The sequence below is a fragment of the Panulirus ornatus genome, chromosome 1 (assembly GCF_036320965.1).
Source record: "Panulirus ornatus isolate Po-2019 chromosome 1, ASM3632096v1, whole genome shotgun sequence".
In the NCBI taxonomy this organism is placed as follows: Eukaryota; Metazoa; Arthropoda; class Malacostraca; order Decapoda; family Palinuridae; genus Panulirus; species Panulirus ornatus.
In genome coordinates, this window is record NC_092224.1 from 52,798,330 (window position 1) to 52,824,466 (window position 26,137).

General features: G+C 41.2%; 1 protein-coding gene across 1 annotated transcript in view; it reads left to right on the plus strand.

Moving 5' to 3' along the window:
* The window catches only part of LOC139749125 (probable serine carboxypeptidase CPVL), a gene marked incomplete at its 5' end in the record, with an annotated part of 109,976 nt that overhangs the window by 70,331 nt on the left and 13,508 nt on the right, over window positions 1-26,137 (plus strand). The window contains one exon of the mRNA XM_071662788.1: window positions 12,369-12,530. Within this exon, the coding sequence (XP_071518889.1) occupies window positions 12,369-12,530 (162 nt within the window). The remainder of the gene's footprint in view (window positions 1-12,368; window positions 12,531-26,137) is intronic.

The following is a 26,137-nucleotide window of genomic DNA, read 5'->3' on the forward strand; positions in this document are numbered from 1 at the left end:
TATGATACAACCATTGATGCTTCCAAACAAGGTTTTTAGTGTTACATCAGATTACATCTGAAGCACCCCCAGATGGAGACTCCACAACATTATCTTGGGTAAGAGTATTCGTGGCTTACAACATCAATACAGGGCAGATTCATCATCATTATACACTTGTTCTGGGACTAAGATTTCCATGGCCCCTAACTTTGCAAATTCATCCACAAACTTTGTTGCAGCTTTGTGATGAGTAGTCAGTGTAGCAAACAAATGTAGGTTGATAGTTGGCTTTGGTCACCTGTTATTGCTATTGTTGTTTTTTTGATATTGTCAAGGTAGCCAGCCTGCGCTGTGTCATTCCCAGCGAGGCAGCTGGCTCATACATACTCTCTCTTGCCCTGAACTTACTGCTGTTGGTTGTTTGATAGAGAATTAGAGTTTTTATCAATTCTTTTTTATACAACTTTATTCTACAAGCTTAGGTGTACTGAAATTCCATGTCTCCACTTAAACTTGTGTGACCATCCTTGTGAATATTCACGGTCATAGTCCAGCTTTAGTTCTCTTTGTAAAACTTTGACCTGCTGGATAAGCATCTCCCAGGAATGCTTACCCCTTTAGTACGTGGGAGTTTAAACCTCTGTATATGTACACTATCTAATTCTGTACTCCCGGCACCTATCAAAGTTTTCCAAAACTTTAAACTTTTTTGACTTTCATTTTCAGGAAAAAACTGAATATAAGAAATTAGCAGGACTGTAGATTAGCTCAGCTGCAGTGTAAACTGATTTTGGCGCCTTACTGCTGCACTGTTAACAGCACCACCCTGGTGGCAGATCCCCAAACTAATGGCAGCAGATTCAAAACATGCTGGACCATGGGTATTGCCGGACCACAGAGCACCAGATTAGAGGTACAACCTGTATATTCCTACTAATCCATTGGAAATGAAACATGAGAAGTACCCATGGGTTTTTCATGTAATGATCACATCATCTTGGGAGATACAAGAAAGAAATATAACATTCATTTGATATACAAGGAGGAGACATAACTAAGACATTTGGTAAACAATTGACTACTTGAATGGAGGTCGGGTGTGTTCAAGTCTGGCAACATGCTTATCATAAAATTTATTATGTGAACAAGAAAGGGAGCTGTTTACAAATTATATCAACAATAAAGCTATCCAGTTTCTACATAGGCCTTCACTAATATTAGTATTATGATTCTTTGTGTATTCAGTAATAGAAGATTCGGTGATATTTCTCATGGTAGAGGAATTAGAGTTGATACCTGAGATGGCATTACTTCATCCAGTACAATGATCTTAATTTTTAACTTGAGTAAACAAGACATTTAATTCTTGTCCTCTTCTTATACTATATTGTTATGACCTTACCCCTTCCTTTTATTTTTTTATATTTATTATACTTTGTCGCTGTCTCCCACGTTAGCGAGGTAGTGCAAGGAAACAGATGAAAGAATGGCCCAACCCACCCACATACAATTGTATATACATGCACGTCCACACACGCACATATACATACCTATACATCTCAACGTATACATATATATACACACACAGACATATACATATATACACATGTACTTAATTCATACTGTCTGCCCTTATTCATTCCCATCACCAACCCGCCACACATGAAATAACAACCCCCTTCCCCCTCATGTGCACCAGGTAGCGCTAGGAAAAGACAACAAAGGCCACATTCGTTTACACTCAGTCTCTAGCTGTCATGTATAATGCACCAAAACACAGTTCCCTTTCCACATCCAGGCCCCACAGAACTTTCCATGGTTTACCCCAGACACTTCACATTCCCTGGTTCAATCCATTGACAGCACGTTGACCCTGGTATACCACATTGTTCCAATCCACTCTATTCCTTGCATGCCTTTCACCCTCCACCATGTTCAGGCCCTGATCACTCAAAATTTTTTTCACTTCATCTTTCCACCTGCAGTTTGGTCTCCCACTTCTCCTCGTTCCCTCCACCTCTGACACTTATATCCTCTTGGTCAATCTTTCCTCACTCATTCTCTCCATGTGACCAAACCATTTCAAAACACCCTCTTCTGCTCTCTCAACCACACTTTTTATTACCACACATCTCTCTTACCCTATTATTACTTACTCTATCGAACCACTTCACACCACATATTGTCCTCGAACGTCTCATTTCCAGCACATCCACCCTCCTGCGCACAACTCTATCCATAGCCCATGCCTCACAACCATACAACGTTGTTGGAACCACTATTCCTTCAAACATACCCATTTTTGCTTTCCGAGATAAGGTTCTCGACTTCCACACATTCTTCAAGGCTCTCAGAATTTTTGCCCCCTCCCCCACTCTATGATTCACTTCCACTTCCATGGTTCCATCTGCTGCCATATCCACTCCCAGATATCTAAAGCACTTCACTTCCTCCAGTTTTTCTCCATTCAAACTTACCCCCCAATTGACTTGACCCTCAACCCTACTGTACCTAATAACTTTGCTCTTAGTCACATTTACTCTCAACTTTCTTCTTTCACACACTTTACCAAACTTAGTCACCAGCTTCTGTAGTTTCTCACATGAATCAGCCACCAGCGCTGTATCATCAGCGAGCAACAACTGACTCACTTCCCAAGCTCTCTCATCCAGAACAGACTGCATACTTGCTCCTCTTTCCAAAACTCTTGCATCCACCTCCCTAACAACCCCATCCATAAACAAATTCAAAAGCCATGGAGACATCACACACCCCTGCCGCAAACCAACATTCACTGAGAACCAATCACTTTCCTCTCTTCCTACACGTACACATGCCTTACATCCTCAATAAAAACTTTTCACTGCCTCTAACAACTTGCTTCCCACACCATATATTCTTAATACCTCCCACAGAGCATCTCTATCAACTCTATCATATGCCTTCTCCAGATCCATAAATGCTCCATACAGATCCATTTCCTTTTCTAAGTATTTCTCACATACATTCTTCAAAGCAAACACCTGATCCACACATCCTCTACCACTTCTGAAACCACACTGCTCTTCCCCTATCTGATGCTCTGTACTTGCCTTCACCCTCTCAATCAATACCCTCTCATATAATTTCCCAGGAATACTCAAAAAATTTATAACTGTAATTTGAGCACTCACTCTTATCCCCTTTGCCTTTGTACAATGGCACTATGCAAGCATTCCGCCAGTCCTCAGGCACCTCACCATGAGTCATACATACATTAGATAACCTTACCAACCAGTCAACAATACAGTCACTCCCTTTTTTAATAACTTCCACTGCAATACCACCCAAATCTGCAGCCTTGCCAGCTTTCATCTTCCTGCAAAGCTTTTACTACCTCTTCTCTGTTTACCAAATCATTCTCCCTAAGCCTCTCACTTTGCATACCACCTTGACCAAACCACCCAATGTCTGCCACTCTGTCATCAAACACATTCAACAAACCTTCAAAATACTCACTCAATCTCCTTCTCACATCACCACCACTTGTTATCACCTCCCCATTTACCCCCTTCACTGATGCTCCCATTTGTTCCCTTGTCTTATGCACTTTATTTACCTCCTTCCAAAACATCCTTTTATTCTCCCTAAAATTTAATGATACTCTCTCACCCCAACTCTCATTTACCATGTTTTTTTCCTCTTGCACCTTTCTCTTGACCTCCTGCCTCTTTCCTTTTTACATCTCCCACTCATTTGCATTATTTACCTGAAAAAAATCATCCAAATGGCTCTCTCTTCTCTTTCTCATGCCACAAGCATCTTTTGCACAAGCCATCACTGCTTCCCTAAAAACTTCCCATTCCTCCCCCACTCCCATTACGTCCTTTGTTCTTACCTTTTTCCATTCTGTACTCAGTCTCTCATAGTACTTCCCCACACAAGTCTCCTTCCCAAGCTCACTTACTCTTTCCACTCTCTTCACCCCAACATAATTCTTACTTTCAGCCCTAATTCATTCCCGTTGCCACTGCGCCACACATGTAATGACAACCCCCTCCACCTGCATGTGAGCAAGGCAGCGCTAAGAAAAGACAACAAAGGCCACATTCATTCACACTCAGTCTCTAGCTGTCATGTATAATGCACCGAAACCACAGCTCCCTTTTCACATACAGGCCCCACAAAACTTTCCATGGTTTACCCCAGACGCTTCACTTGCCCTGGGTCAATCCATTGACAGCACGTCGACCCCGGTATACCACATCGTTCCAATTCACCCGCCTTTCATCCTCCCCTCCTGCATGTTCAGGCGGTTTCTGACCCGAATCAGCCACCAGCGCTGTATCATCAGCGAATAACAACTGATTCACATCCCAAGCCCTCCCATCCTACAGCATACTGCATACCTGCCCCTCTCTCCAAAACTCTTTGCATTCACTTCCCTGACAACCCCATCCATAAACAAATTAAACAACCATGGAGAAATCACTCACCCCTGCCGCAAACCAACATTCACTGAGAACCAATCACTTTCCTCTCTTCCTACATGTACACATGCCTTACATCCCTGATAAAAACTTTTCACTGCTTCTAACAACTTGCCTCCCACACCATATATTCTTAATACCTTCCATAGAGCATCTCATCAACTCTATCATATGCCTTCTCCAGATCCATAAATGCTACATACAAATCCTTTTGCTTTTCTAAGTATTTCTCACATACATTCTTCAAAGGAAACACCTGATCCACACATCCTCTACCATTTCTGAAACCACACTGCTTTTCCCCAATCTGATGCTCTGTACATGCCTTCACCCTCTCAATCAATACCCTCTCATGTAATTTCCCAGGAATACTCAACAAACTTACACCTCTGTAATTTGAGCACTCACTTTTATTCCCTTCGCCTTTGTATAGTGGCACTATGCAAGCATTCTGCCAATCCTCAGGCACCTCGCCATGAGTCATACATACATTAAATAACCTTACCAACCAGTCAACAACACAGTCACCCCCTTTTGTAATAAATTCCACTGCAGTACCATCCAAACCCGCTGCCTTGCCGGCTTTCATTTTCCGCAAAGCTTTTACTACCTCTTCTCTGTTTACCAAATCATTCTCCCTAACCCTCTCACTTTGCACACCACCATGACCAAAACACCCTATATCTGCCACTCTATCATCAAACACATTCAACAAACCTTCAAAATACTCACTCCATCTTCTCACATCATCACTATTTGTTATCACCTCCTCATTAGCCACCTTCACTGATGTTCCCATTTGATCCCTTGCCTTACACACTTTATTTACCTCCTTCCAAAGCATCTTTTTACTCTCCCTATAATTTAATGATACTCTCTCACCCCATCTCTCATTTATCCTCTTTTTGACCTCTTGCACCTTTCTCTTGACCTCCTGCCTCTTTCTTTTAATACATCTCCCAGTCATTTGCATTATTTCCCTGCAAAATTCGTCCAAATGCCTCTCTCTACTCTTTCACTAATAATCTTACTTCTTCATCCCACCACTCACTACCCTTTCTAATCTGCCCACCTCCCCCGCTTCTCATGCCACAAGCATCTCTTGTGCAAGCCGTCATTGCTTCCCTAAATACATCCCATTCCTCCCCCACTCCCATTATGTCCTTTGTTCTCACCTTTTTCCATTCTGTACTCATTCTCTCCTGGTACTTCCTCACACAAGTCTTCTTCCCACGCTCACTTACTCTCACCACTCTCTTCAACCCAATATTCACTCTTCTTTTCTGAAAACCTGTACAAATCTTCACCTTTGCCTCCACAAGATAATGATCAGACATCCCTCCAGTTGCACCTCTCAGCACATTTACATCCAAAAGTCTCTCTTTCGTATGCCTATCAATTAACACGTAATCCAATAAAGCTCTCTGGCCATCTCTCCTACTTACATATGTATACTTACGTATTATTATTTATTTATTATTATGCTTTGTCGCTGTCTCCTGCATTAACAAGGTAGTGCAATGAAACAGACGAACAAATGGCCCAACCCACCCACATACACATGTATATACATACACGTCCAGACACACAAATATACATACCTATACATCTCAACATATTTTTTTTTCTTATTATTTTGCTTTGTCGCTGTCTCCCGTGTTAGCGAGGTAGCACAAGGAAACAGACGAAAGAAATGCCCAACCCACCCACATACACATGTATATACATACTTGTCCACAGACACAAATATACATACCTATACATCTCAGTGTACACATATGTACACATGCACAGACATATACATATATACACATGTACATAATTCATACTGTCTGCCTTCATTTATTCCCATCGCCACCTTGCCACACATGGAATAACAACCCCCTCCCCCCCTCATGTGTTCAAGGTAGCGCTAGGAAAAGACAACAAAGGCCCCATTCGTTCACTCTCAGTCTCTAGCTGTTGTGTAATAATGCACCGAAACCACAGCTCAACATATACATATATATATACACACAGACATATACATATATACACATGTACATAATTCATACTGTCTGCCTTTATTCATTCCCATCGCCACCCCACCACACATGAAATAACAACCCCCTCCCCCTGCATGTGCTCGAGGTAGCGCTAGGAAAAAGGCAACAAAGGCCACATTCGTTCCCACTCAGTCTCTAGCTGTCATGTAATAATGCACCGAAACCACAGCTCCCTTTCCACATCCAGGCCCCACACAACTTTCCATGGTTTACCCCAGATGCTTCACATGCCGTAGTTCAATCCATTGACAGCACGTTGACCCTGGTATACCACATCGTTCCGATTCACTCTATTGCTTGTACGCCTATCACCCTCCTGCATGTTCAGGCCCCGATCACTCAAAATCTTTTTCACTCCATCTTTACACCTCCAATTTGGTCTCCCACTACTCCTTGTTCTCTCCCCCTCTGACACATACATTCTCTTGGTCAATCTTTCCTCTCTCATTTTCTCCATGTGACCAAACCAGTTCAAAACACCCTCTTCTGCTCTCTCAACCACACTCCTTTTTTTACCACACATCTCTCATACCCTATTATTACTTACTCTATCAAACCACCTCATCACATATTTTCCTCAAACATCTCATTTCCAGCACATCCACCCTCCTCCACAGAACTCTATCCATAGCCCACATCTTGCAACCATATAACATTGTTGGAACCACTATTCCTTCAAACATACCCATTTTTGCTTTCCGAGATAATGTTCACGACTTCTACACAGTCTTCAGCGCTCTCAGAACTTTTGCCCCCTCCCCAACCCTATGATTCACTTCCGTTTCCATGGTTCCATCTGCTGCCAAATCCACTTCTAGATATCTAAAACACTTCACTTCCTTCAGTTTTTCTCCATTCAAACTTACCTCCCAGTTGACTTGTCCCTTAACCCTACTGTACCTAATAACCTTGCTCATATTCACATTTACATGTTTATACTTGCCTTCATCCATTCCTATTGCCATCCCGTCACACATGAAATGGTATCCCATCCCCCCACGTGCAAATGAGGTCGTGTTAGGAAAAGACAACAAAGGCCACAGTTGCTCACACTCAGTCTCTAGCTGTCATGTGTAATGCATTGAAACCACAGCTCCCTTTCCACATCCAGGCCCTACAAAACTTTCCATGGTTTACCCTAGATGCTTCACATGCCCTGGTTCAATCCATTGACAGCACATCGACCCCGTTATACCACATTGTTCCAATTCACTCTCTTCCTTGCATGCCTTTCACCCTCCTGTATGTTCAGGCCCTGATCACTCAAAATCTTTTTCACTCTATTCTTCCACCCCCAATTCGGTGTCTCACTTCTCCTCGTTCCCTCCATCTCTGACACATATATCCTCCTTATCAGTCTTTCCTCACTCCACTCCATGTGACCAAACCATTTCAATACACCCTCTTCTCTTTCAACCACACTCTTTTTATTACCAAACATCTCTCTTACCCTTTCATTACTTACTCAATCGAACCACCTCACACCACATATTGTCCTCAAACATTTCATTTCGAACACATCCACCCTCCTCTGCACAACCTAATCTATAGCACATGCCTCACACTCTTATATCATTGTTGGAACCACTTTTCCTTCAAACATACCTATTATCTCTCTCTGAAATAACTTTCTCGCCTTCCACACATTCTTCAACACTCACAGAGCCTTCGCCCTCTCCCCCACCATGACTCACTTCCCCTTCCATGGTTCCATCCGCTGCCAAATCCACTCCCAGATATCTAAAACACTTCACTTCCTCTAGTTTTTCTCAATTCAAACTTACCTCCCAGTTGACTTGTCCCTCAACCCTACTGTACCTAATAATCTTGCTCTTATTTACATTTACTCTCAGCTTTCTTCTTTCACACACTTTACCAAACTCAGTCACCAACTTTTGCAGTTATGTTTGAAGGAGTAGTAGTTCCAACAATATTATATGGTTGAGAGGCATGGGCTATAATTCGTTATACAGAGAAGGGTGGATGTGTTGAAAATGAAATTTTTAGGACAATATGTGGTGGGAGGTGGTTTGATCAAGTGATTAATGAAAGCGTAAGAGAGATGTGTGGATATGTGGACTAAGTGTTCAGTGTCTTCGTTGTGGCAGTTGTACTGTGGGTGTGAAGGGTAATTAGATATGTTGAATTTGTGTTTGTAGTGTATTTAAGAAAAATAACTGATATGAAAAAAATGAAAAATTTGATGGGTAAAGCTCGGCAGTCATTACATGTCATTGAAAAGGTAATATGCTAATATTGGTTTAGTGATGGGTACACCATTTATACTCACAATTTTATACTGGTAAAAGCTTTTCTTAACTATATTCTTTTTCATTCTTATCACTTATGGGCTAAAGAAAGCAATTATCACAAAACTTATATCGTACAGAACTGATCATAGATGTTACTAGTTTGGTGTGGCTGCGTGTGCACAGTCCTAGACATTGAGATACTATGTCCATATACTTCCTCATTCAGCAAGGAGATAAGCTGAGGCTTGTGTATACTCATTGCAAGTTTTTAGGAAGCTATACAAGAGGTTGTGCCAGCATTGATGCCAAATGTTATGTATTTTGAAAATTTACTTCCTGTAATTATACCACATTAATGTGTGGCTGAATAAAACAAGCAGAAATGGCAAACGTTAGTTGGTAAGGTAGCTTAATATCTTTTTTTTTTTTATTATACTTTGTCGCTGTCTCCCGCGTTTGCGAGGTAGCGCAAGGAAACAGACGAAAGAAATGGCCCAACCCCCCCCATACACATGTATATACATACGTCCACACACGCAAATATACATACCTACACAGCTTTCCTTCGTTTACCCCAGACGCTTCACATGCCTTGATTCAATCCACTGACAGCACGTCAACCCCGGTATACCACATCGCTCCAATTCACTCTATTCCTTGCCCTCCTTTCACCCTCCTGCATGTTCAGGCCCCGATCACACAAAATCTTTTTCACTCCATCTTTCCACCTCCAATTTGGTCTCCCTCTTCTCCTTGTTCCCTCCACCTCCGACACATATATCCTCTTGGTCAATCTTTCCTCACTCATCCTCTCCATGTGCCCAAACCACTTCAAAACACCCTCTTCTGCTCTCTCAACCACGCTCTTTTTATTTCCACACATCTCTCTTACCCTTACGTTACTCACTCGATCAAAACACCTCACACCACACATTGTTCTCAAACATCTCATTTCCAGCACATCCATCCTCCTGCGCACAACTCTATCCATAGCCCACGCCTCGCAACCATACAACATTGTTGGAACCACTATTCCTTCAAACATACCCATTTTTGCTTTCCGAGATAATGTTCTCGACTTCCACACATTCTTCAAGGCCCTCAGAATTTTCGCCCCCTCCCCCACCCTATGATCCACTTCCGCTTCCATGGTTCCATCCGCTGCCAGATCCACTCCCAGATATCTAAAACACTTCACTTCCTCCAGTTTTTCTCCATTCAAACTCACCTCCCAATTGACTTGACCCTCAACCCTACTGTACCTAATAACCTTGCTCTTATTCACATTTACTCTTAACTTTCTTCTTCCACACACTTTACCAAACTCAGTCACCAGTTTCTGCAGTTTCTCACATGAATCAGCCACCAGCGCTGTATCATCAGCGAACAACAACTGACTCACTTCCCAAGCTCTCTCATCCCCAACAGACTTCATACTTGCCCCTCTTTCCAAAACTCTTGCATTTACCTCCCTAACAACCCCATCCATAAACAAATTAAACAACCATGGAGACATCACACACCCCTGCCGCAAACCTACATTCACTGAGAACCAATCACTTTCCTCTCTTCCTACACGTACACATGCCTTACATCCTCGATAAAAACTTTTCACTGCTTCTAACAACTTTCCTCCCACACCATATATTCTTAATACCTTCCACAGAACATCTCTATCAACTCTATCATATGCCTTCTCCAGATCCATAAATGCTACATACAAATTCATTTGCTTTTCTAAGTATTTCTCACATACATTCTTCAAAGCAAACACTTGATCCACACATCCTCTACCACTTCTGAAACCACACTGCTCTTCCCCAATCTGATGCTCTGTACATGCCTTCACCCTCTCAATCAATACCCTCCCATATAATTTACCAGGAATACTCAATACTTAATATCTTATTGCACTAATTTTGTCACATATGTGTGTTTAATGCCAATTGGGTGTTTGATGGTTTTAATGCTGATTGAGCACATTTACACCAAACTGGTGTACAAGTGGAAAGAAATTACCAGAAAGTGGCTTCCTGTGTTATTGATGCCACTTTTACATAGTTCCCATTGTAGACGTCTTGCATAACATTTTAACTAGTAAAGTGGGAAATGATTGCAACATAAATGTATGATTATCTATCATAATTATACCACTTGTAATGGTTCTTCAGCTGGCAGGTTTATCATTTGTTATCTTATGCTCCTCAAAATGTGATATTCTTTTTTATCTTACATTGATTTTTATGCAGTTCCCTTTACAAAAGTCCTGCTTAAAAAGTAAGCTGATAGTGTGGATGATGAGTGATTCCAGATGAGGGTGGGTCTGCAGCAGGGGTGTATGATAGTCACTATGGCTGTTTAATTTGTTTATGGATAGGATGGTGAGGGAGGTGAACAGGGAACAGTTTTTGAGTGATTTAGGGATAAAGCAACCAGAGGACATAGCATGAAATTATTTAAGAAACTTGTAAATAAGAATATAAAGAAATACTTATATAGTATAAGAATGGTGGATGAATGGAACAGATTTACTGAGTACATAGTTAATGCCAACAGCTTGCATAGATTTTAAGAGGTTGTATGATAGTACATAGTGTTCAAGAGATGGGTCCCATACGCATAAAACTCCCTTATCGTATAGTATAAATAAGCAATTACCGCGAACTTTGGAATTACGCCATGGCTGCAGAAGAAAGTTTCCCCTATACTGTAACACTTGGAAATATCTCAATGTACTTGAAACACCTGCTAAATTTGCATGTGTGCTGTCATCTGTGCTCTGAAACCTGGATTTTTTTTTATTCCTGATCCTGTTGATGAACTTACATTTCTCAAAAAACAGTTTCAGTAGTATTTTACAGTTTGTAAAGTATTTTCATTGTGATTACCATAATGTACAAGGAAGATTAGCTATAGAAATAAAAATCATGAAAAGGTAAGGATTTCTATATTTCATTAAATAATTGCCAGATTTGCAGGAATGCGTATAGAATATGTATAGACAGATTTTTTTATATAGTGGATATTGTTAATTGAAAAATGTTCTTTATAGATTGTAATGCTTTTGGCTTTTCATTGAGTTAGTATTGGCCATATTTATGTCATTTACTGGTGAGCACTTTTCAATAAATATTCTTCAGTGTTTTGATTACAAACTCATTTTTCACAGTCCAGTACAGTTTTTGAGGGAATATTCATGTCAGATGTATAAGATACAGCTTCTTTTAATGATGAAATATTAATACAAAAGGTCAGATTCAGTGATGAAATATTAATACAGAAGATCAGATTAATACTTCTAATTTTAGCTGGATTGTTGGCACTGTGTAAGAATCAGCCAGATTATTAGTGTTGAAAGGGTTAAACCTTATTTTACTCTCAGCATTTGCAATTTCATTATAGAGTATATGTGTGAGTTAAAGGAGTGAATGCATGTAACTCATTATGCAAATGGGAGTAGAGTTGAAAGGTAAGTGGTGAATAGATACGTTGAAAATACATGAGTGTAGGATTATTTACATAGAGGACTGGCAGTTGAATTGTGTAGTTTTAATTACATTTTATTGGACAGTGTTACATGTTCCATGAGTGCTTAGATTTGTCATGATTAAGTGAATTAGAGCATAACTCCTCAGGACATGGGGTATTGGCCAAAGTTCATCAACAAACCAGCAGTGCGTAAATCTATTCATGTTGGTAATCTCACATTTAATGATGGCTCCGTGGTGGAAAACTACCTTGAGGAAGACGTCATGAAGAGTGTTAAACCATGGATTGAAGAGGTAAGTTTTTGAGTTTTTTGTAATTACTTGCAATTTTTTTTTTTACAGCAGTTCCATTAACTTCTACAAGTGAATAAATTTTGGTCACTGGTGTTTTCATTCCACATATGTTTCATATTGTACAAAGTTTATTTGGAAATTATTTTTTTTTTCCATGGCTTACATGGCACTGGCAAGAGTATACAGTGAGAATTGATTTGAATTCCTTATGTGGTTGTAGACCTGACTCTTAACCCTTCATTACTAAACTTAGTTTATTTTTGTATTCCCCAGCCAAAGATTTTTTTTTCAAAAACTTGAGGAAAATATAAAAGATTACCTCATGAATTAATTCAGCAATCTTGAAAGACAAAAACATTAAAAAATGAAAAATAAAACCATTTGCTGCTGTAATCCTCCTAAGTTAACTTTGTGCAATGATTGTTTGTGACCTCATTCCATCATGTAACTGTCATCACAAGGGCCCAAATAAACTTCATAATTGTTATGCACATGTATCTATCTGTCAGGAAAATTGTATGGGAGGGTATTGACTGAGAGGGTAAAGGCATGTACAGAGCATCAGATTGAGGAAGTGCAGTGTGGTTTCAGAAGTGGTAGAGGATGTGTGGATCAGGTGTTTGCTTTGAAGAATATATGTGAGAAATACTTAAAAAAACAGATGGATTTGTATGTAGCATTTATGGATCTGGAGAAGGCATGTGATAGAGTTGATAGATATGTGTTGTGGAAGGTATTAAGAGTAAATGGTGTGGGAGGTAAGTTGTTAGAAGCAGTGAAAAGTTTTTATCAAGGATGTAAGGCATGTGTATGAGTAGGAAGAGAGGAAAGTCATTGGTTCCCAGATAATGTTGGGTTGCGGCAAGGGTGCGTGATGTCTCCGTGGTTGTTTGATTTGTTTATGGATGGGGTTGTTAGGGAGGTGAATGCAAGAGTTTTAGAAAGAGGGGCAAGTATGCAGTCTGTTGTGGATGAGAGAGCCTGGTAAGTGAGTCAGTTGTTGTTCGCTGATGATACAGCACTGGTGGCTGAATTGGATGAGAAACTGCAGAGGTTGGTGACTGAGTTTGGTGTGAAAGAAGAAAGCTGAGAGTAAATGTGAATAAGAGCAAGGTTATTAGGATCAGTAGGGTTGAGGGACAAGTTAATTGGGAGGTAAGTTTGAATGGAGAAAAACTGGAAGTGAAGTGTTTTAGATATTTGGAAATGGATTTAGCAGCGGAAGGAACCATGGAATTGGAAGCAAGTCATAGGGTGGGGGAGGGGGCGAAGGTTCTGGGAACATTGAAAAATGTGTGGAAGGCGAGAATGTTATCTCGGAGAGCAAAAATGGGTATGTTTGAAGGAGTAGTGGTTCCAACAATGCTATGTGGTTATGAGGCATAGGCTATAGATAGGGTTGTGCAGAGGACAATACGTGGTGTGAGGTGGTTTGATCAAGTAATTAATGAAAGGGTAAGAGAGATGTGTGGTAATGAAAAATTTTGTGGTTGAGAGAGCAGAAGAGGGTGTATTAAATGGTTTGGTCACATGGAGAGAATGAGTGAGGAAAGATTGACAAAGAGGATATATGTGTCAGAGGTAGGAGGGACAAGGAGAAGTGGGAGACCAAATTGGAGGTGGAAGGATGGAGTGAAAAAGATTTTGAGTGATTGGGCCCTGAACAGATTGGAGGGTGGAAGGCGTGCAAGGAATAGAGTGATTTGGAGCAACGTGGTATACTGGGGTCAACATAGCTGTCAATGGATTGAACCAGGGCATGTGAAGTGTGTGGGATAAACCATGGAAAGTTTTGTGGGGCCTAGATGTGGAAAGGGGCACATGACAGCTAGAGACTGAGTGTGAACGAATGTGGCCTTTGTTGTCTTTTCCTAGCACTACCTTGCACATACATAGGGGGAGGAGGGTGCTGTTACAAGCTTGTTGGATGGTGATGGGAATGGATGAAGGCAGTAAGTATGAATATGTACATGTGTATATATGTATTTGTCTTTGTATGTATATGTATGTTTACGTTGAAATGTATAAGTATGTATATGTGTGTGTGTGTGGGCGTTTATATATATATATGCATATGTATGTGGATGGGTTGGACCATTCTTTCATCTCTTTCCTTGCGCTACCTCACTAACGCTGGATACAGCGACTAAGTATAATGAAAAGATAAAAAAAATCTATATGTCTATATCTCTGATGCCCATTCTAATTGGAACTCCCTCAAGGGGGTGCCCACGGCAATAATTTCTCCATAACTAAAGAACTCTAGTGCTGCTTCTTAACCTTTAGTACTTCACCCTTAACAGGTTACTGACAGAGGGCAAGTCTAGTGCAGTGTTTGCAGAGTCTTCTACCTAATGTTCCTAATGACTACTGTCAAATGCTACCTACTACTTCTTCCTAATGTTTGTACCTAAAGCTCTAGCCTAAATGTTCTTACCTTCTATTTCTATCTACTGCTCCTAACATTTTGCCAAAAGGTAATGCTAGCATATAGTACTCACCACAGGAAAATTTAGAGTTACGAAGAATGAGTTAGGTGTTGTCAAGTGTTACATATGACAAGGAGAGATTGTATGTTTCATTACTTTCCATCAGACTTGCTTCTACTTCCCATGTTGCATCATATTTATGTTTTTGCCTACCAAATGCATGGGTATCACTTTTGTGACTGCCAGATTTGTGCTCTGATAAGGGACATCTGCCATGCTATTTGGAGGGTAACTTGACAGCTATGAAATTTCAGATGAAGAATTATAACCACTTATAACATCTGGATGAGAAATATTGGCACGTGTCTTTTATGTGTGCATGACTATGGCAAAATGTTAGGAGCAGTAGATAGAATTAGTAGGTAAGAACATTAGACAGGAATGTTTGGTAGAAACATTATGCAGGAGTGTTTGGTAGAAACATTAAGGGAAAGTATTAGGGTAAGAAAATTAGGTGGGCACATTAGGTAGAAGTAGTAGTTGGAACATTTGGCACATTAGGTAGAAGTAGTTGGTAGGAACATTAGTTTGGAGCCTCTGAAAACACTAGAGTTGTCCTCTGCTAGTGGCCTGTTAAAGGTGAGGCACTACAGGCTGAGAAGTGGCCTGTGGTCTGTAAAATATGGGAAAAGATGGATGACTTCTTGCTAAGGAAAACCACTCAACTGAGAGATGATTTGGTTTCAGAGAAAGGAAGTAATTTGTAACAAACTTCTAGATTTCTATGAGAGAGTGAGCTATATTTTAGATGAAAGTGAGGACTGGGTAGACTGTGTGTATCTGGACTGCTAGAAAGCACTTGACACTGTGCAGCATAGGAGGCTGACAAAGAAGCTGAATCTCCAGGCAGGTATAAGAGGAAGGAGGAAGACTCATTCAGGAAAAAAGGGCACATGTAAGAAGAACCCTCTTGAAATGTATTGAGGTCACCAGTGGCATGCCAAATGGTTCCCTTCTGGGGCCAATGCTCTTCATGAGCTATATGAATGACTTGCCACAGGATTGGCCTCATACATTAGTATGTTTGCACATGAAGCCTAGGTAATGAGGGAAGTAAAAAGTGTGGAGGATTGCATCAATTTACAAGGGGATCTAGACAGACATCGAAGTTGGCTTGTTGTATACGTGATGAAATTCAACCTGAGTAAGTATAATGTGTTGAGGATGGGACTTGGTGAAAGAACACTTTAACATGAATATTATCTCTGCAGGAAATAATCTGCAGGAATCTATTTATGAGAAAAGCTTGGGAGTAGACATTAGCCCTACAACACTAGAGTTCCACAGAAATAGAATGGTAAAGGGAACAAACTGTCTTACTGCAAATATTAGGGTAGCATTCAGATATACAGAGAATAGTAAATGAAACAGTCTTTTTGCAAATATTCGAATAGCATTCAGATATATGGATAAGGAGATATTCAGCCAGCTGTTCTTATCCTCATTGGGCCAAAACTAGAATTGCTTCTCAAGTGTGGTCAAAAAGAACTAATAGAGAAGGTCTAGAGGATAACAAAGATGGTACTACAATTAAGAGCTTAGAGGGAAAGGCCACAGTTCTGAAATATGTCCATCATGGAAGGAAGAAAAGTAGTGGTCGACCCAGTCACAACCATAAAGTTTTTAAACCAGTTTGATTATGTCACCAGCAGTTATTTCTTTGAAAGGTGTAAGAATAGAACAGCCAGAGGCCATAACAAGAAATATATAAATAAACTTGTTACATATACCATACATATCATTTATATATTTTCTTACATATATTTATTTCTAGAAATTACACACATTGTTATGTAATCATATTTCATTTATACAGAGAGAGGAATATTTATATGAATAAATAGAGGATAGCTTTATTTTCATCAAATATATAAACTAATGCAGGAGAAACTTTCCTTTACTTTTAAGTTAATAGAAAGGTCTGTATGTGAATCTGGCTCTCTATCTTAATTACTCATTTACTCTTTGAAGATATATGCATGAATATGATGCAAAGATATTTTTCTAGCTGTGTTGTTATGTTTTATCTGTGGATAAAAGATGGAACCATACATCCACTGTGAATTTGAATGAGAGCATAAGCCATTAGTCCTCATGTGAGGGAGACATGCAGTTTAAAACAAACAGTGGCTTCCAGAGGACACTTTTTAGCCTGTAACATGGTCCCTCTAGAAGGCATGTTGCATATTTAAGGGTTGAAGTTCATCATTTAAGCCCTTCCTGTAATTTTAGTTGAACATCAGTTTGCTGAACATTAATTTGCATCGTTAACTCAGTATTTTTTTATTATTCTTTTTTTTTATCATACTTTGTGTTGTCTCCCGCGTTAGCGAGGTAGCGCAAGGAAACAGACGAAAGAATGGCCCAACCCACCCACATACACATGTATATACATACACGTCCACACACGCAAATATACATGCCTATACATCTCAACATATACATATATATATACACACAGACATATACATATATACACATGTACATAATTCATACTGTCTGCCTTTATTCATTCCCTTCGCCACCCTGCCACACATAAAGTAATGACCCCCTCCCCCCTCATGTGCACGAGGTAGCGCTAGGAAGACAACAAAGGCCACATTCGTTCACAGTCTCTAGCTGTAATGTAATAATGCACCGAAACCACAGCTCCCTTTCCACATCCAGGCCCCACAGAACTTTCCATGGTTTACCCCAGATACTTCACATGCCCTGGTTCAATCAATTGACAGCACGTCGACCCCGGTATACTACATCGTTCCAATTCACTCTATTCCTCGGACTCCTTTCACCCTCCTGCATGTTCAGGCCCCGATCACTCAAAATCTTTTTCACTCCATCTTTCCACCTCCAATTTGGTCTCCCACTTCTCGTGCCCTCCACCTCTGACACATATATCCTCTTGGTCAATCTTTCTTCACTCATTCTCTCCATATGACCAAACCATTTCAAAACACCCTCTTCTGCTCTCTCAACCACACTCTTTATATTACCACACATCTCTCTTACCCTATTATTACTTACTCTATTGAACCACTTCACACCACATATTGTCGTCAAACATCTCATTTCAAGCACATCCACCCTCCTCCGCACAACTCTATCCATAGCCCATTCCTTGCAACCATACAACATTGTTGGAACCACTATTCCTTCAAACATACCCATTTTTGCTTTCTGAGATAATGTTCTCGACTTCCACACATTCTTCAAGGCTCCCAGAATTTTCGCCCCCTCCCCCACCCTACGATTCACTTCCACTTCCGTGGTTCCATCCGCTGCCAAATCCACTCCCAGATATCTAAAACACTTCACTTCCTTCAGTTTTTCTCCATTCAAACTTACCTTCCAATTGACTTGACTCTCAACCCTACTGTATCTAATAACCTTGCTCTTATTCACATTTACTCTCAACTTTCTTCTTTCACACACTTTACCAAACTGTCACCAGCTTCTGCAGTTTCTCACATGAATCAGCCACCAGCGCTGTATCATCAGCGAACAACAACTGACTCACTTCCCAAGCCCTGTCATCCACAACAGACTGCATACTTGCCCCTCTTTCCAAAACCCTTGCATTCACCTCCCTAACAATCCCATCCATAAACAAATTAAACAACCATGGAGACATCACACATCCCTGCCGCAAACCTTCATTCACTGAGAACCAATCACTTTCCTCTCTTCCTACATGGACACATGCCTTACATCCTCTATAAAAACTTTTCACTGCTTCTAACAACTTGCCTCCCACACCATATATTCTTAATACCTTCCACAGAGCATCTCTATCAACTCTATCATATGCCTTCTCCAGATCCATAAACACTACATACAAATCCATTTGCTTTTCTAAGTATTTCTCACATACATTCTTCAAAGCAAACATCTGATCCACACATCCTCTACCACTTCTGAAGCCACGCTGCTCTTCCCCAATCTGATGCTCTGTACATGCCTTCACCCTCTCAATCAATACCCTCCCATATAATTTCCCAGGAATACTCAACACGTAAAGCTTTTACTACCTCTTCTCTGTTTACCAAATCATTTTCCCTAACCCTCACACTTCCCACGCATTCTTCACGTGTCGTAGAAGGCGACTAAAGGGGACGGGAGTGGGGGGCTAGAAACCCTCCCCTCCTTGTATCTTAACTTCCTAAAAGGAGAAACAGAAGAAGGAGTCACGCAGGGAGTGCTCATCCTCCTCGAAAGCTCAGATTGCGGTTGTCTAAATGTGTGTGGATGTAACCAAGATGAGAGAAAAGGAGAGATAGGTAGTATGTTTGCAGAAAGGAACCTGGATGTTTTGGCTCTGAGTGAAACAAAGCTCAAGGGTGTAAAGGGGCAGAGTGGTTTGGAAATGTCTTAGGAGTAAAGTCAGGGGTTAGTGAGAGGACAAGAGCAAGGGAAGGAGTAGCACCACTCCTGAAACAGGAGTGGTGGGAGTATGTGATAGAGTGTAAGAAAGTAATCTCTAGATTGATATGGGTAAAACTGAAAGTTGATGGAGAGAGATGGGTGATTATTGGTGCATATGCACCGGGGCATGAGAAGAAAGATCATGAGAGGCAAGTGTTTTCGGAGCAGCTGAATGAGTGTGTTCGTGGTTTTGATGCACAAGACCGGGTTTTGTTGTAAATGGAAATGGTGAAGAGCTTGTAGATTTATGTGCTGAAAAAGGACTGGTGATTGGGAATACTTGGTTTAAAAAGCGAGATATACATAAGTATACGTATGTAAGTAGGAGAGATGGCCAGAGAGCGTTATTGTATTACGTGTTAATTGATAGGTGTGCGAAAGAGAGACTTTTGGATGTTAATGTTCTGAGAGGTGCAACTGGAGGGATGTCTGATCATTATCTTGTGAAGCCGAAGGTGAAGATTTGTAGAGGTTTTCAGAAAAGAGGAGAGAATGTTGGGGTGAAGAGAGTGGTGAGAGTAAGTGAGCTTGGGAAGGAGACTTGTGTGAGGAGGTAACAGGAGAGACTGAGTACAGATTGGAAAAAGGTGAGAACAAAGGAGGTAAGGGGAGTCGGGGGGGAGGAATGGGATGTATTTAGGGAAGCAGTGATGGCTTGCGCAAAAGATGCTTGTGGCATGAGAAGCATGGGAGGTGGGTTGATTAGAAAGGGTAGTGAGTGGTGGGATGAAGAAGTAAGATTATTAGTGGAAGAGAAGAGAGAGGCATTTGGACGATTTTTGCAGGGAAAAATTGCAAATGAGTGGGAGATGTATAAAAGAAAGAGGCAGGAGATCAAGAGAAAGGTGCAAGAGGTGAAAAAGAGGGCAAATGAGAGTTAGGGTGAGAGAGTATCATTAAATTTTAGGGAGAATAAAAAGATGTTTTGGAAAGAGGTAAATAAAGTGCGTAAGACAAGGGAGCAAATGGGAACTTCAGTGAAGGTGGCTAATGGGCAGGTGATAACAAGTAGTGGTGATGTGAGAAGGAGATGGAGTGAGTATTTTGAAGGTTTGTTGAATGTGTTTGATGATAGAGTGGCAGATATAGGGTGTTTTGGTCGAGGTGGTGTGCAAAGTGAGAGGGTTAGGGAAAATGATTTGGTAAACAGAGAAGAGGTTGTAAAAGCTTTGTGGAAGATGAAAGCCGGCAAGGCAGTAGGTTTGGATGGTATTGCAGTGGAATTTATTACAAAAGGGGGTGACTGTATTGTTGACTGGTTGGTAAGGTTATTTGATGTATGTATGGTTCATGGTGAGGTGCCTGAGGATTGGTGGAATGCGTGCATAGTGCCATTGTACAAAGGCAAAGGGGATAAGAGTGAGTGCTAAAATTATAGAGGTATAAGTTTGTTGAGTATTCCTGGTAAATTATATGGGAGGGTATAGATTGAGAGGGTGAAGGCATGTACAGAGCATCAGATTGGGGAAGAGCAGTGTGGTTTCAGAAGTGGTAGAGGATGTGTGGGTCAGGTGTTTGCTTTGAAGAATGTATGTGAGAAATACTTAGAAAAGAAAATGGATTTGTATGTAGCATTTATGGATCTGGAGAAGGCATATGATAGAGCTGATAGAGATGCTCTGTGGAAGGTACTAAAAATATATGGTGTGGGAGGCAAGTTGTTAGGGGCAGTGAAAAGTTTTTATTGAGGATGTAAGGCATGTGTATGTGTAGGAAGAGAGGAAAGTGATTGGTTCTCAGTGAATGTAGGTTTGCAGGCAGGGGTGTGTGATGTCTCCATGGTTTTTTAATTTGTTTATGGATGGGGTTTTTAGGGAGGTGAATGCAAGAGTTTTGGAGAGAGGGGCAAGTATGCAGTCTTTTGTGGATGAGAGAGCTTGGGAAGTGAGTCAGTTGTTGCTCGCTGCTGATACAGCACTGGTGGCTGATTCATGTGAGAAACTGCAGAAGCTGGTGTCTCAGTTTAGTAAAGTGTGTGAAAGAAGAAAGTTAAGAGTAAATGTGAATAAGAGCAAGGTTATTAGGTACAGTAGGGTTGAGGGTCAAGTCAATTGGGAGGTAAGTTTGAATGAAGAAAAACTGGAGGAAGTAAAGTGTTTTAGATATCTGGGAGTGGATCTGGCAGCGGATGGAACCATTGAAGCGGAAGTTAACCATAGGGTGGGGGAGGGGGCGAAAATCCTGGGAGCCTTGAAGAATGTGTGGAAGTCGAGAACATTGTCTCCGAAAGCAAAGTGGGTATGTTTGAAGGAATAGTGGTTCCAACAATGTTGTATGGTTGCGAGGCGTGGGCTATGGATAGAGTTGTGCGTAGGAGGGTGGATGTGCTGGAAATGAGATGTTTGAGGGCAATATGTGGTGTGAGGTGGTTTGATTGAGTAAGTAATGTAAGGGTAAGAGAGATGTGTGGAAATAAAAAGAGCGTGGTTGAGAGAGCAGAAGAGGGTGTTTTGAAATGATTTGGGCACATGGAGAGAATAAATGAGGAAAGATTGACCAAGAGGATATATGTGTCAGAGGTGGAGGGAATGAGGAGAAGTGGGAGACCAAATTGGAGATGGAAAGATGGAGTGAAAAAGATTTTGAGTGATCGGGGCCTGAACATGCAGGAGGGTGGAAGGCGGGCAAGGAATAGAGTGAATTGGATCAATGTAATATACCGGGGTCGACGTGCTGTCGATGAATTGAATCAGGGCAGGTGAAGCGTCAGGGGTATAACATGAAAAGTTGTGTGGATGTGGAAAGGGAGCTGTGGTTTCGTGCATTAATGCATGACAGCTAGAGACTGAGTGTGAACAAATGTGGCCTTTGTTGTCTTTTCCTAGCACTACCTTGCACACATGAGGAGGGAGGGGGATGTTATTCCATGTGTGGCGAGGTGGCGATGGGAATGAATAGTGGCAGACAGTGTGAATTGTGTGCATGTGTGTATATGTATCTGTCTGTGTGTGTATATATAAGTGTACATTGAGATGTATGGATGTGTATGTTTGCGTGTGTGGACGTGTATATATATATACATGTGTATGGGGGTGGGTTTGGCCATTTCTTTCGTCTGTTTCCTTGCTCTACCTCGCAAATGCAGGAGACAGCGACAAAGCAAAATAATGATAAAATATATATACATATATACATACATTTATTTATTATTATTATTATACTTTGTCGCTGTCTCCCGCGTTAGCAAGGTAGCACAAGGAAACAGACGAAAGGATGGTCCAACCCACCCACATACACGTATATATACATACAAGTCCACAGGCACACATATACATACCTATACATCTCAACATATACATATATACACGTCTACATAACTTAACACAGTATGAATTATGTACATGTGTATATATGTATATGTCTGTGTGTGTATATATATGTATACTTTCAGAAGTATAGATATGTATATTTGCGTGTGTGGACGTGTATGTATATACATGTGTATGTGGCTGGGTTGGGCCATTTCTTTCGTCTGTTTCCTTGCACCACCCCACCACACATGAAATAATAACCCCCTCCTTCCAAATGTGCATGAGGTAGCGCTAGGAAAAGACAACAAGGGCCACATTCATTCACACTCAGTCTCTGGCTGTTATGTATAATGCACCGAAACCACAGCTCCCTTTCCACATCTAGGACCCAAAAAACTTTCCATGGTTTACCCCAGACACTTCACATGCCCTGGTTCAATCCATTGACAGCACGTCCACCCTGGTATACCACATCATTCCAATTTACTCTCTTCCTTGCACGCCTTTCTCCCTCCTGCATGTTCAGGCCCCAATCACTCAGAATCTTTTTCACTCCATCTTTCCAACTCCAATTTGGTCTCCCACTTCTTGTTCCCTCCACCTCTGACACATATATTCTCTCCATGTGACCAAACCATTTCAAAACGCCCTCTTCTGCTCTCTCAGCCACACTCTTTTTTATTACCGCACATCTCTCTAATCTTTTCATTACATGTTTGATCAAACAACCTCACACCACATATTGTCCTTACACATCTCATTTCTAGCATGTCCACCCTCATGCGCACAATTCTATCTATAGCCCATGCCTCACAACCATATAACATTGTTGGAACCACTATTCCTTCAAACATAACCATTTTTGCTTTCCAAGAAAATGTTCTAGACTTCCACACATTTTTCAATGCTTCCAGAACTTTCGCCCCCCTCCCCCACCCTATGATTCACTTCCGCTTCCATGGTTCCATCCACTGCCAAATCCACTCCCAGATATCTAAAACACTTCACTTCCTCCAGTTTTTCTCCATTCAGACTTAACTCCCAGTTGACTTGTCCCTCAACCCTGCTGTACGTAATAACCTTGCTCTTATTCACATTTAGTCTCAGTTTTCTTCTTTCTCACACTTTACCAAACTCAGTCACCAGCTTCTGCAGTTTCTCACATGAATCAGCCACCAGCGCTGTATCAGCAGCGAACAACAACTGACTCACTTCCCAAGCTCTCTCATCCACAACAGACTGGATACTTGCTCCTCTTTCCAAAACTCTTGCATTCACCTCCCTAACAGCCCCATCCATAAACAAATTAAAGAACCATGGAGACATCACGCACCCGTGCCGCAAAGAAACATTCTCTGAGAACCAATCACTTTCCTCTCTTCCTACTTGAACACATAACTTACATCCTCGATAAAAACTTTTCACTGCTTCTAAGAGCTTGCCTCCCACACCATATATTCTTAATACCTTCCACAGAGCATCTCTATCAACTCTATCATATTCCTTCTCCAGATCCATAAATGCTACATACAAATCCATTTGCTTTTCTAAGTATTTCTCACATACATTCTTCAAAGCAAACACCTGATCCACACATCCTCTGCCACTTCTGAAACCACACTACTCTTCCCCAATCTGATGCTCTGTACATGCCTTCACCCTCTCAATCAATACCCTCCCATATAATTTCCCAGGAATACTCAACAAACTTATACCTCTGTAATTTGAGCACTCACTTTTATCCCCTTTGCTTTTGTACAATGGCACTATGCAGGCATTCTGCCAATCCTCAGGCACCTCACCATGAATCATTTTTTTTTTTTTTTTTTTTTTTTTTTTATACTTTGTCGCTGTCTCCCGCGTTTGCGAGGTAGCGCAAGGAAACAGACGAAAGAAATGGCCCAACCCCCCCCCCATACACATGTACATACACACGTCCACACACGCAAATATACATACCTACACAGCTTTCCATGGTTTACCCCAGATGCTTCACATGCCTTGATTCAATCCACTGACAGCACGTCAACCCCTGTATACCACATCGCTCCAATTCACTCTATTCCTTGCCCTCCTTTCACCCTCCTGCATGTTCAGGCCCCGATCACACAAAATCTTTTTCACTCCATCTTTCCACCTCCAATTTGGTCTCCCTCTTCTCCTCGTTCCCTCCACCTCCGACACATATATCCTCTTGGTCAATCTTTCCTCACTCATTCTCTCCATGTGCCCAAACCATTTCAAAACACCCTCTTCTGCTCTCTCAACCACGCTCTTTTTATTTCCACACATCTCTCTTACCCTTACGTTACTTACTCGATCAAACCACCTCACACCACACATTTTCCTCAAACATCTCATTTCCAGCACATCCATCCTCCTGCGCACATCTCTATCCATAGCCCACGCCTCGCAACCATACAACATTGTTGGAACCACTATTCCTTCAAACATACCCATTTTTGCTTTCCGAGATAATGTTCTCGACTTCCACACATTTTTCAAGGCTCCCAAAATTTTCGCCCCCTCCCCCACCCTATGATCCACTTCCGCTTCCATGGTTCCATCCGCTGACAGATCCACTCCCAGATATCTAAAACACTTCACTTCCTCCAGTTTTCCTCCATTCAAACTCACCTCCCAATTAACTTGACCCTCACCCCTACTGTACCTAATAACCTTGCTCTTATTCACATTTACTCTTAACTTTCTTCTTCCACACACTTTACCAAACTCAGTCACCAGCTTCTGCAGTTTCTCACATGAATCAGCCACCAGCGCTGTATCATCAGCGAACAACAACTGACTCACTTCCCAAGCTCTCTCATCCCCAACAGACTTCATACTTGCCCCTCTTTCCAGGACTCTTGCATTTACCTCCCTAACAACCCCATCCATAAACAAATTAAACAACCATGGAGACATCACACACCCCTGCCGCAAACCTTCATTCACTGAGAACCAATCACTTTCCTCTCTTCCTACACGTACACATGCCTTACATCCTCGATAAAAACTTTTCACTGCTTCTAACAACTTGCCTCCCACACCATATATTCTTAATACCTTCCACAGAGCATCTCTATCAACTCTATCATATGCCTTCTCCAGATCCATAAATGCTACATACAAATCCATTTGCTTTTCTAAGTATTTCTCACATACATTCTTCAAAGCAAACACCTGATCCACACATCCTCTACCACTTCTGAAACCGCACTGCTCTTCCCCAATCTGATGCTCTGTACATGCCTTCACCCTCTCAATCAATGAATCATACATACATTAAATAACCTTACCAACCAGTCAACAATACAGTAACCCCCTTTTTTGATAAATTCCACTGCAATACCATCCAAACGTGCTGCCTTGCCGGCTTTCGTCTTCCGCAAAGCTTTTACTACCTCTTCTCTGTTTACCAAATCATTCTCCCTCACCCTCTCAC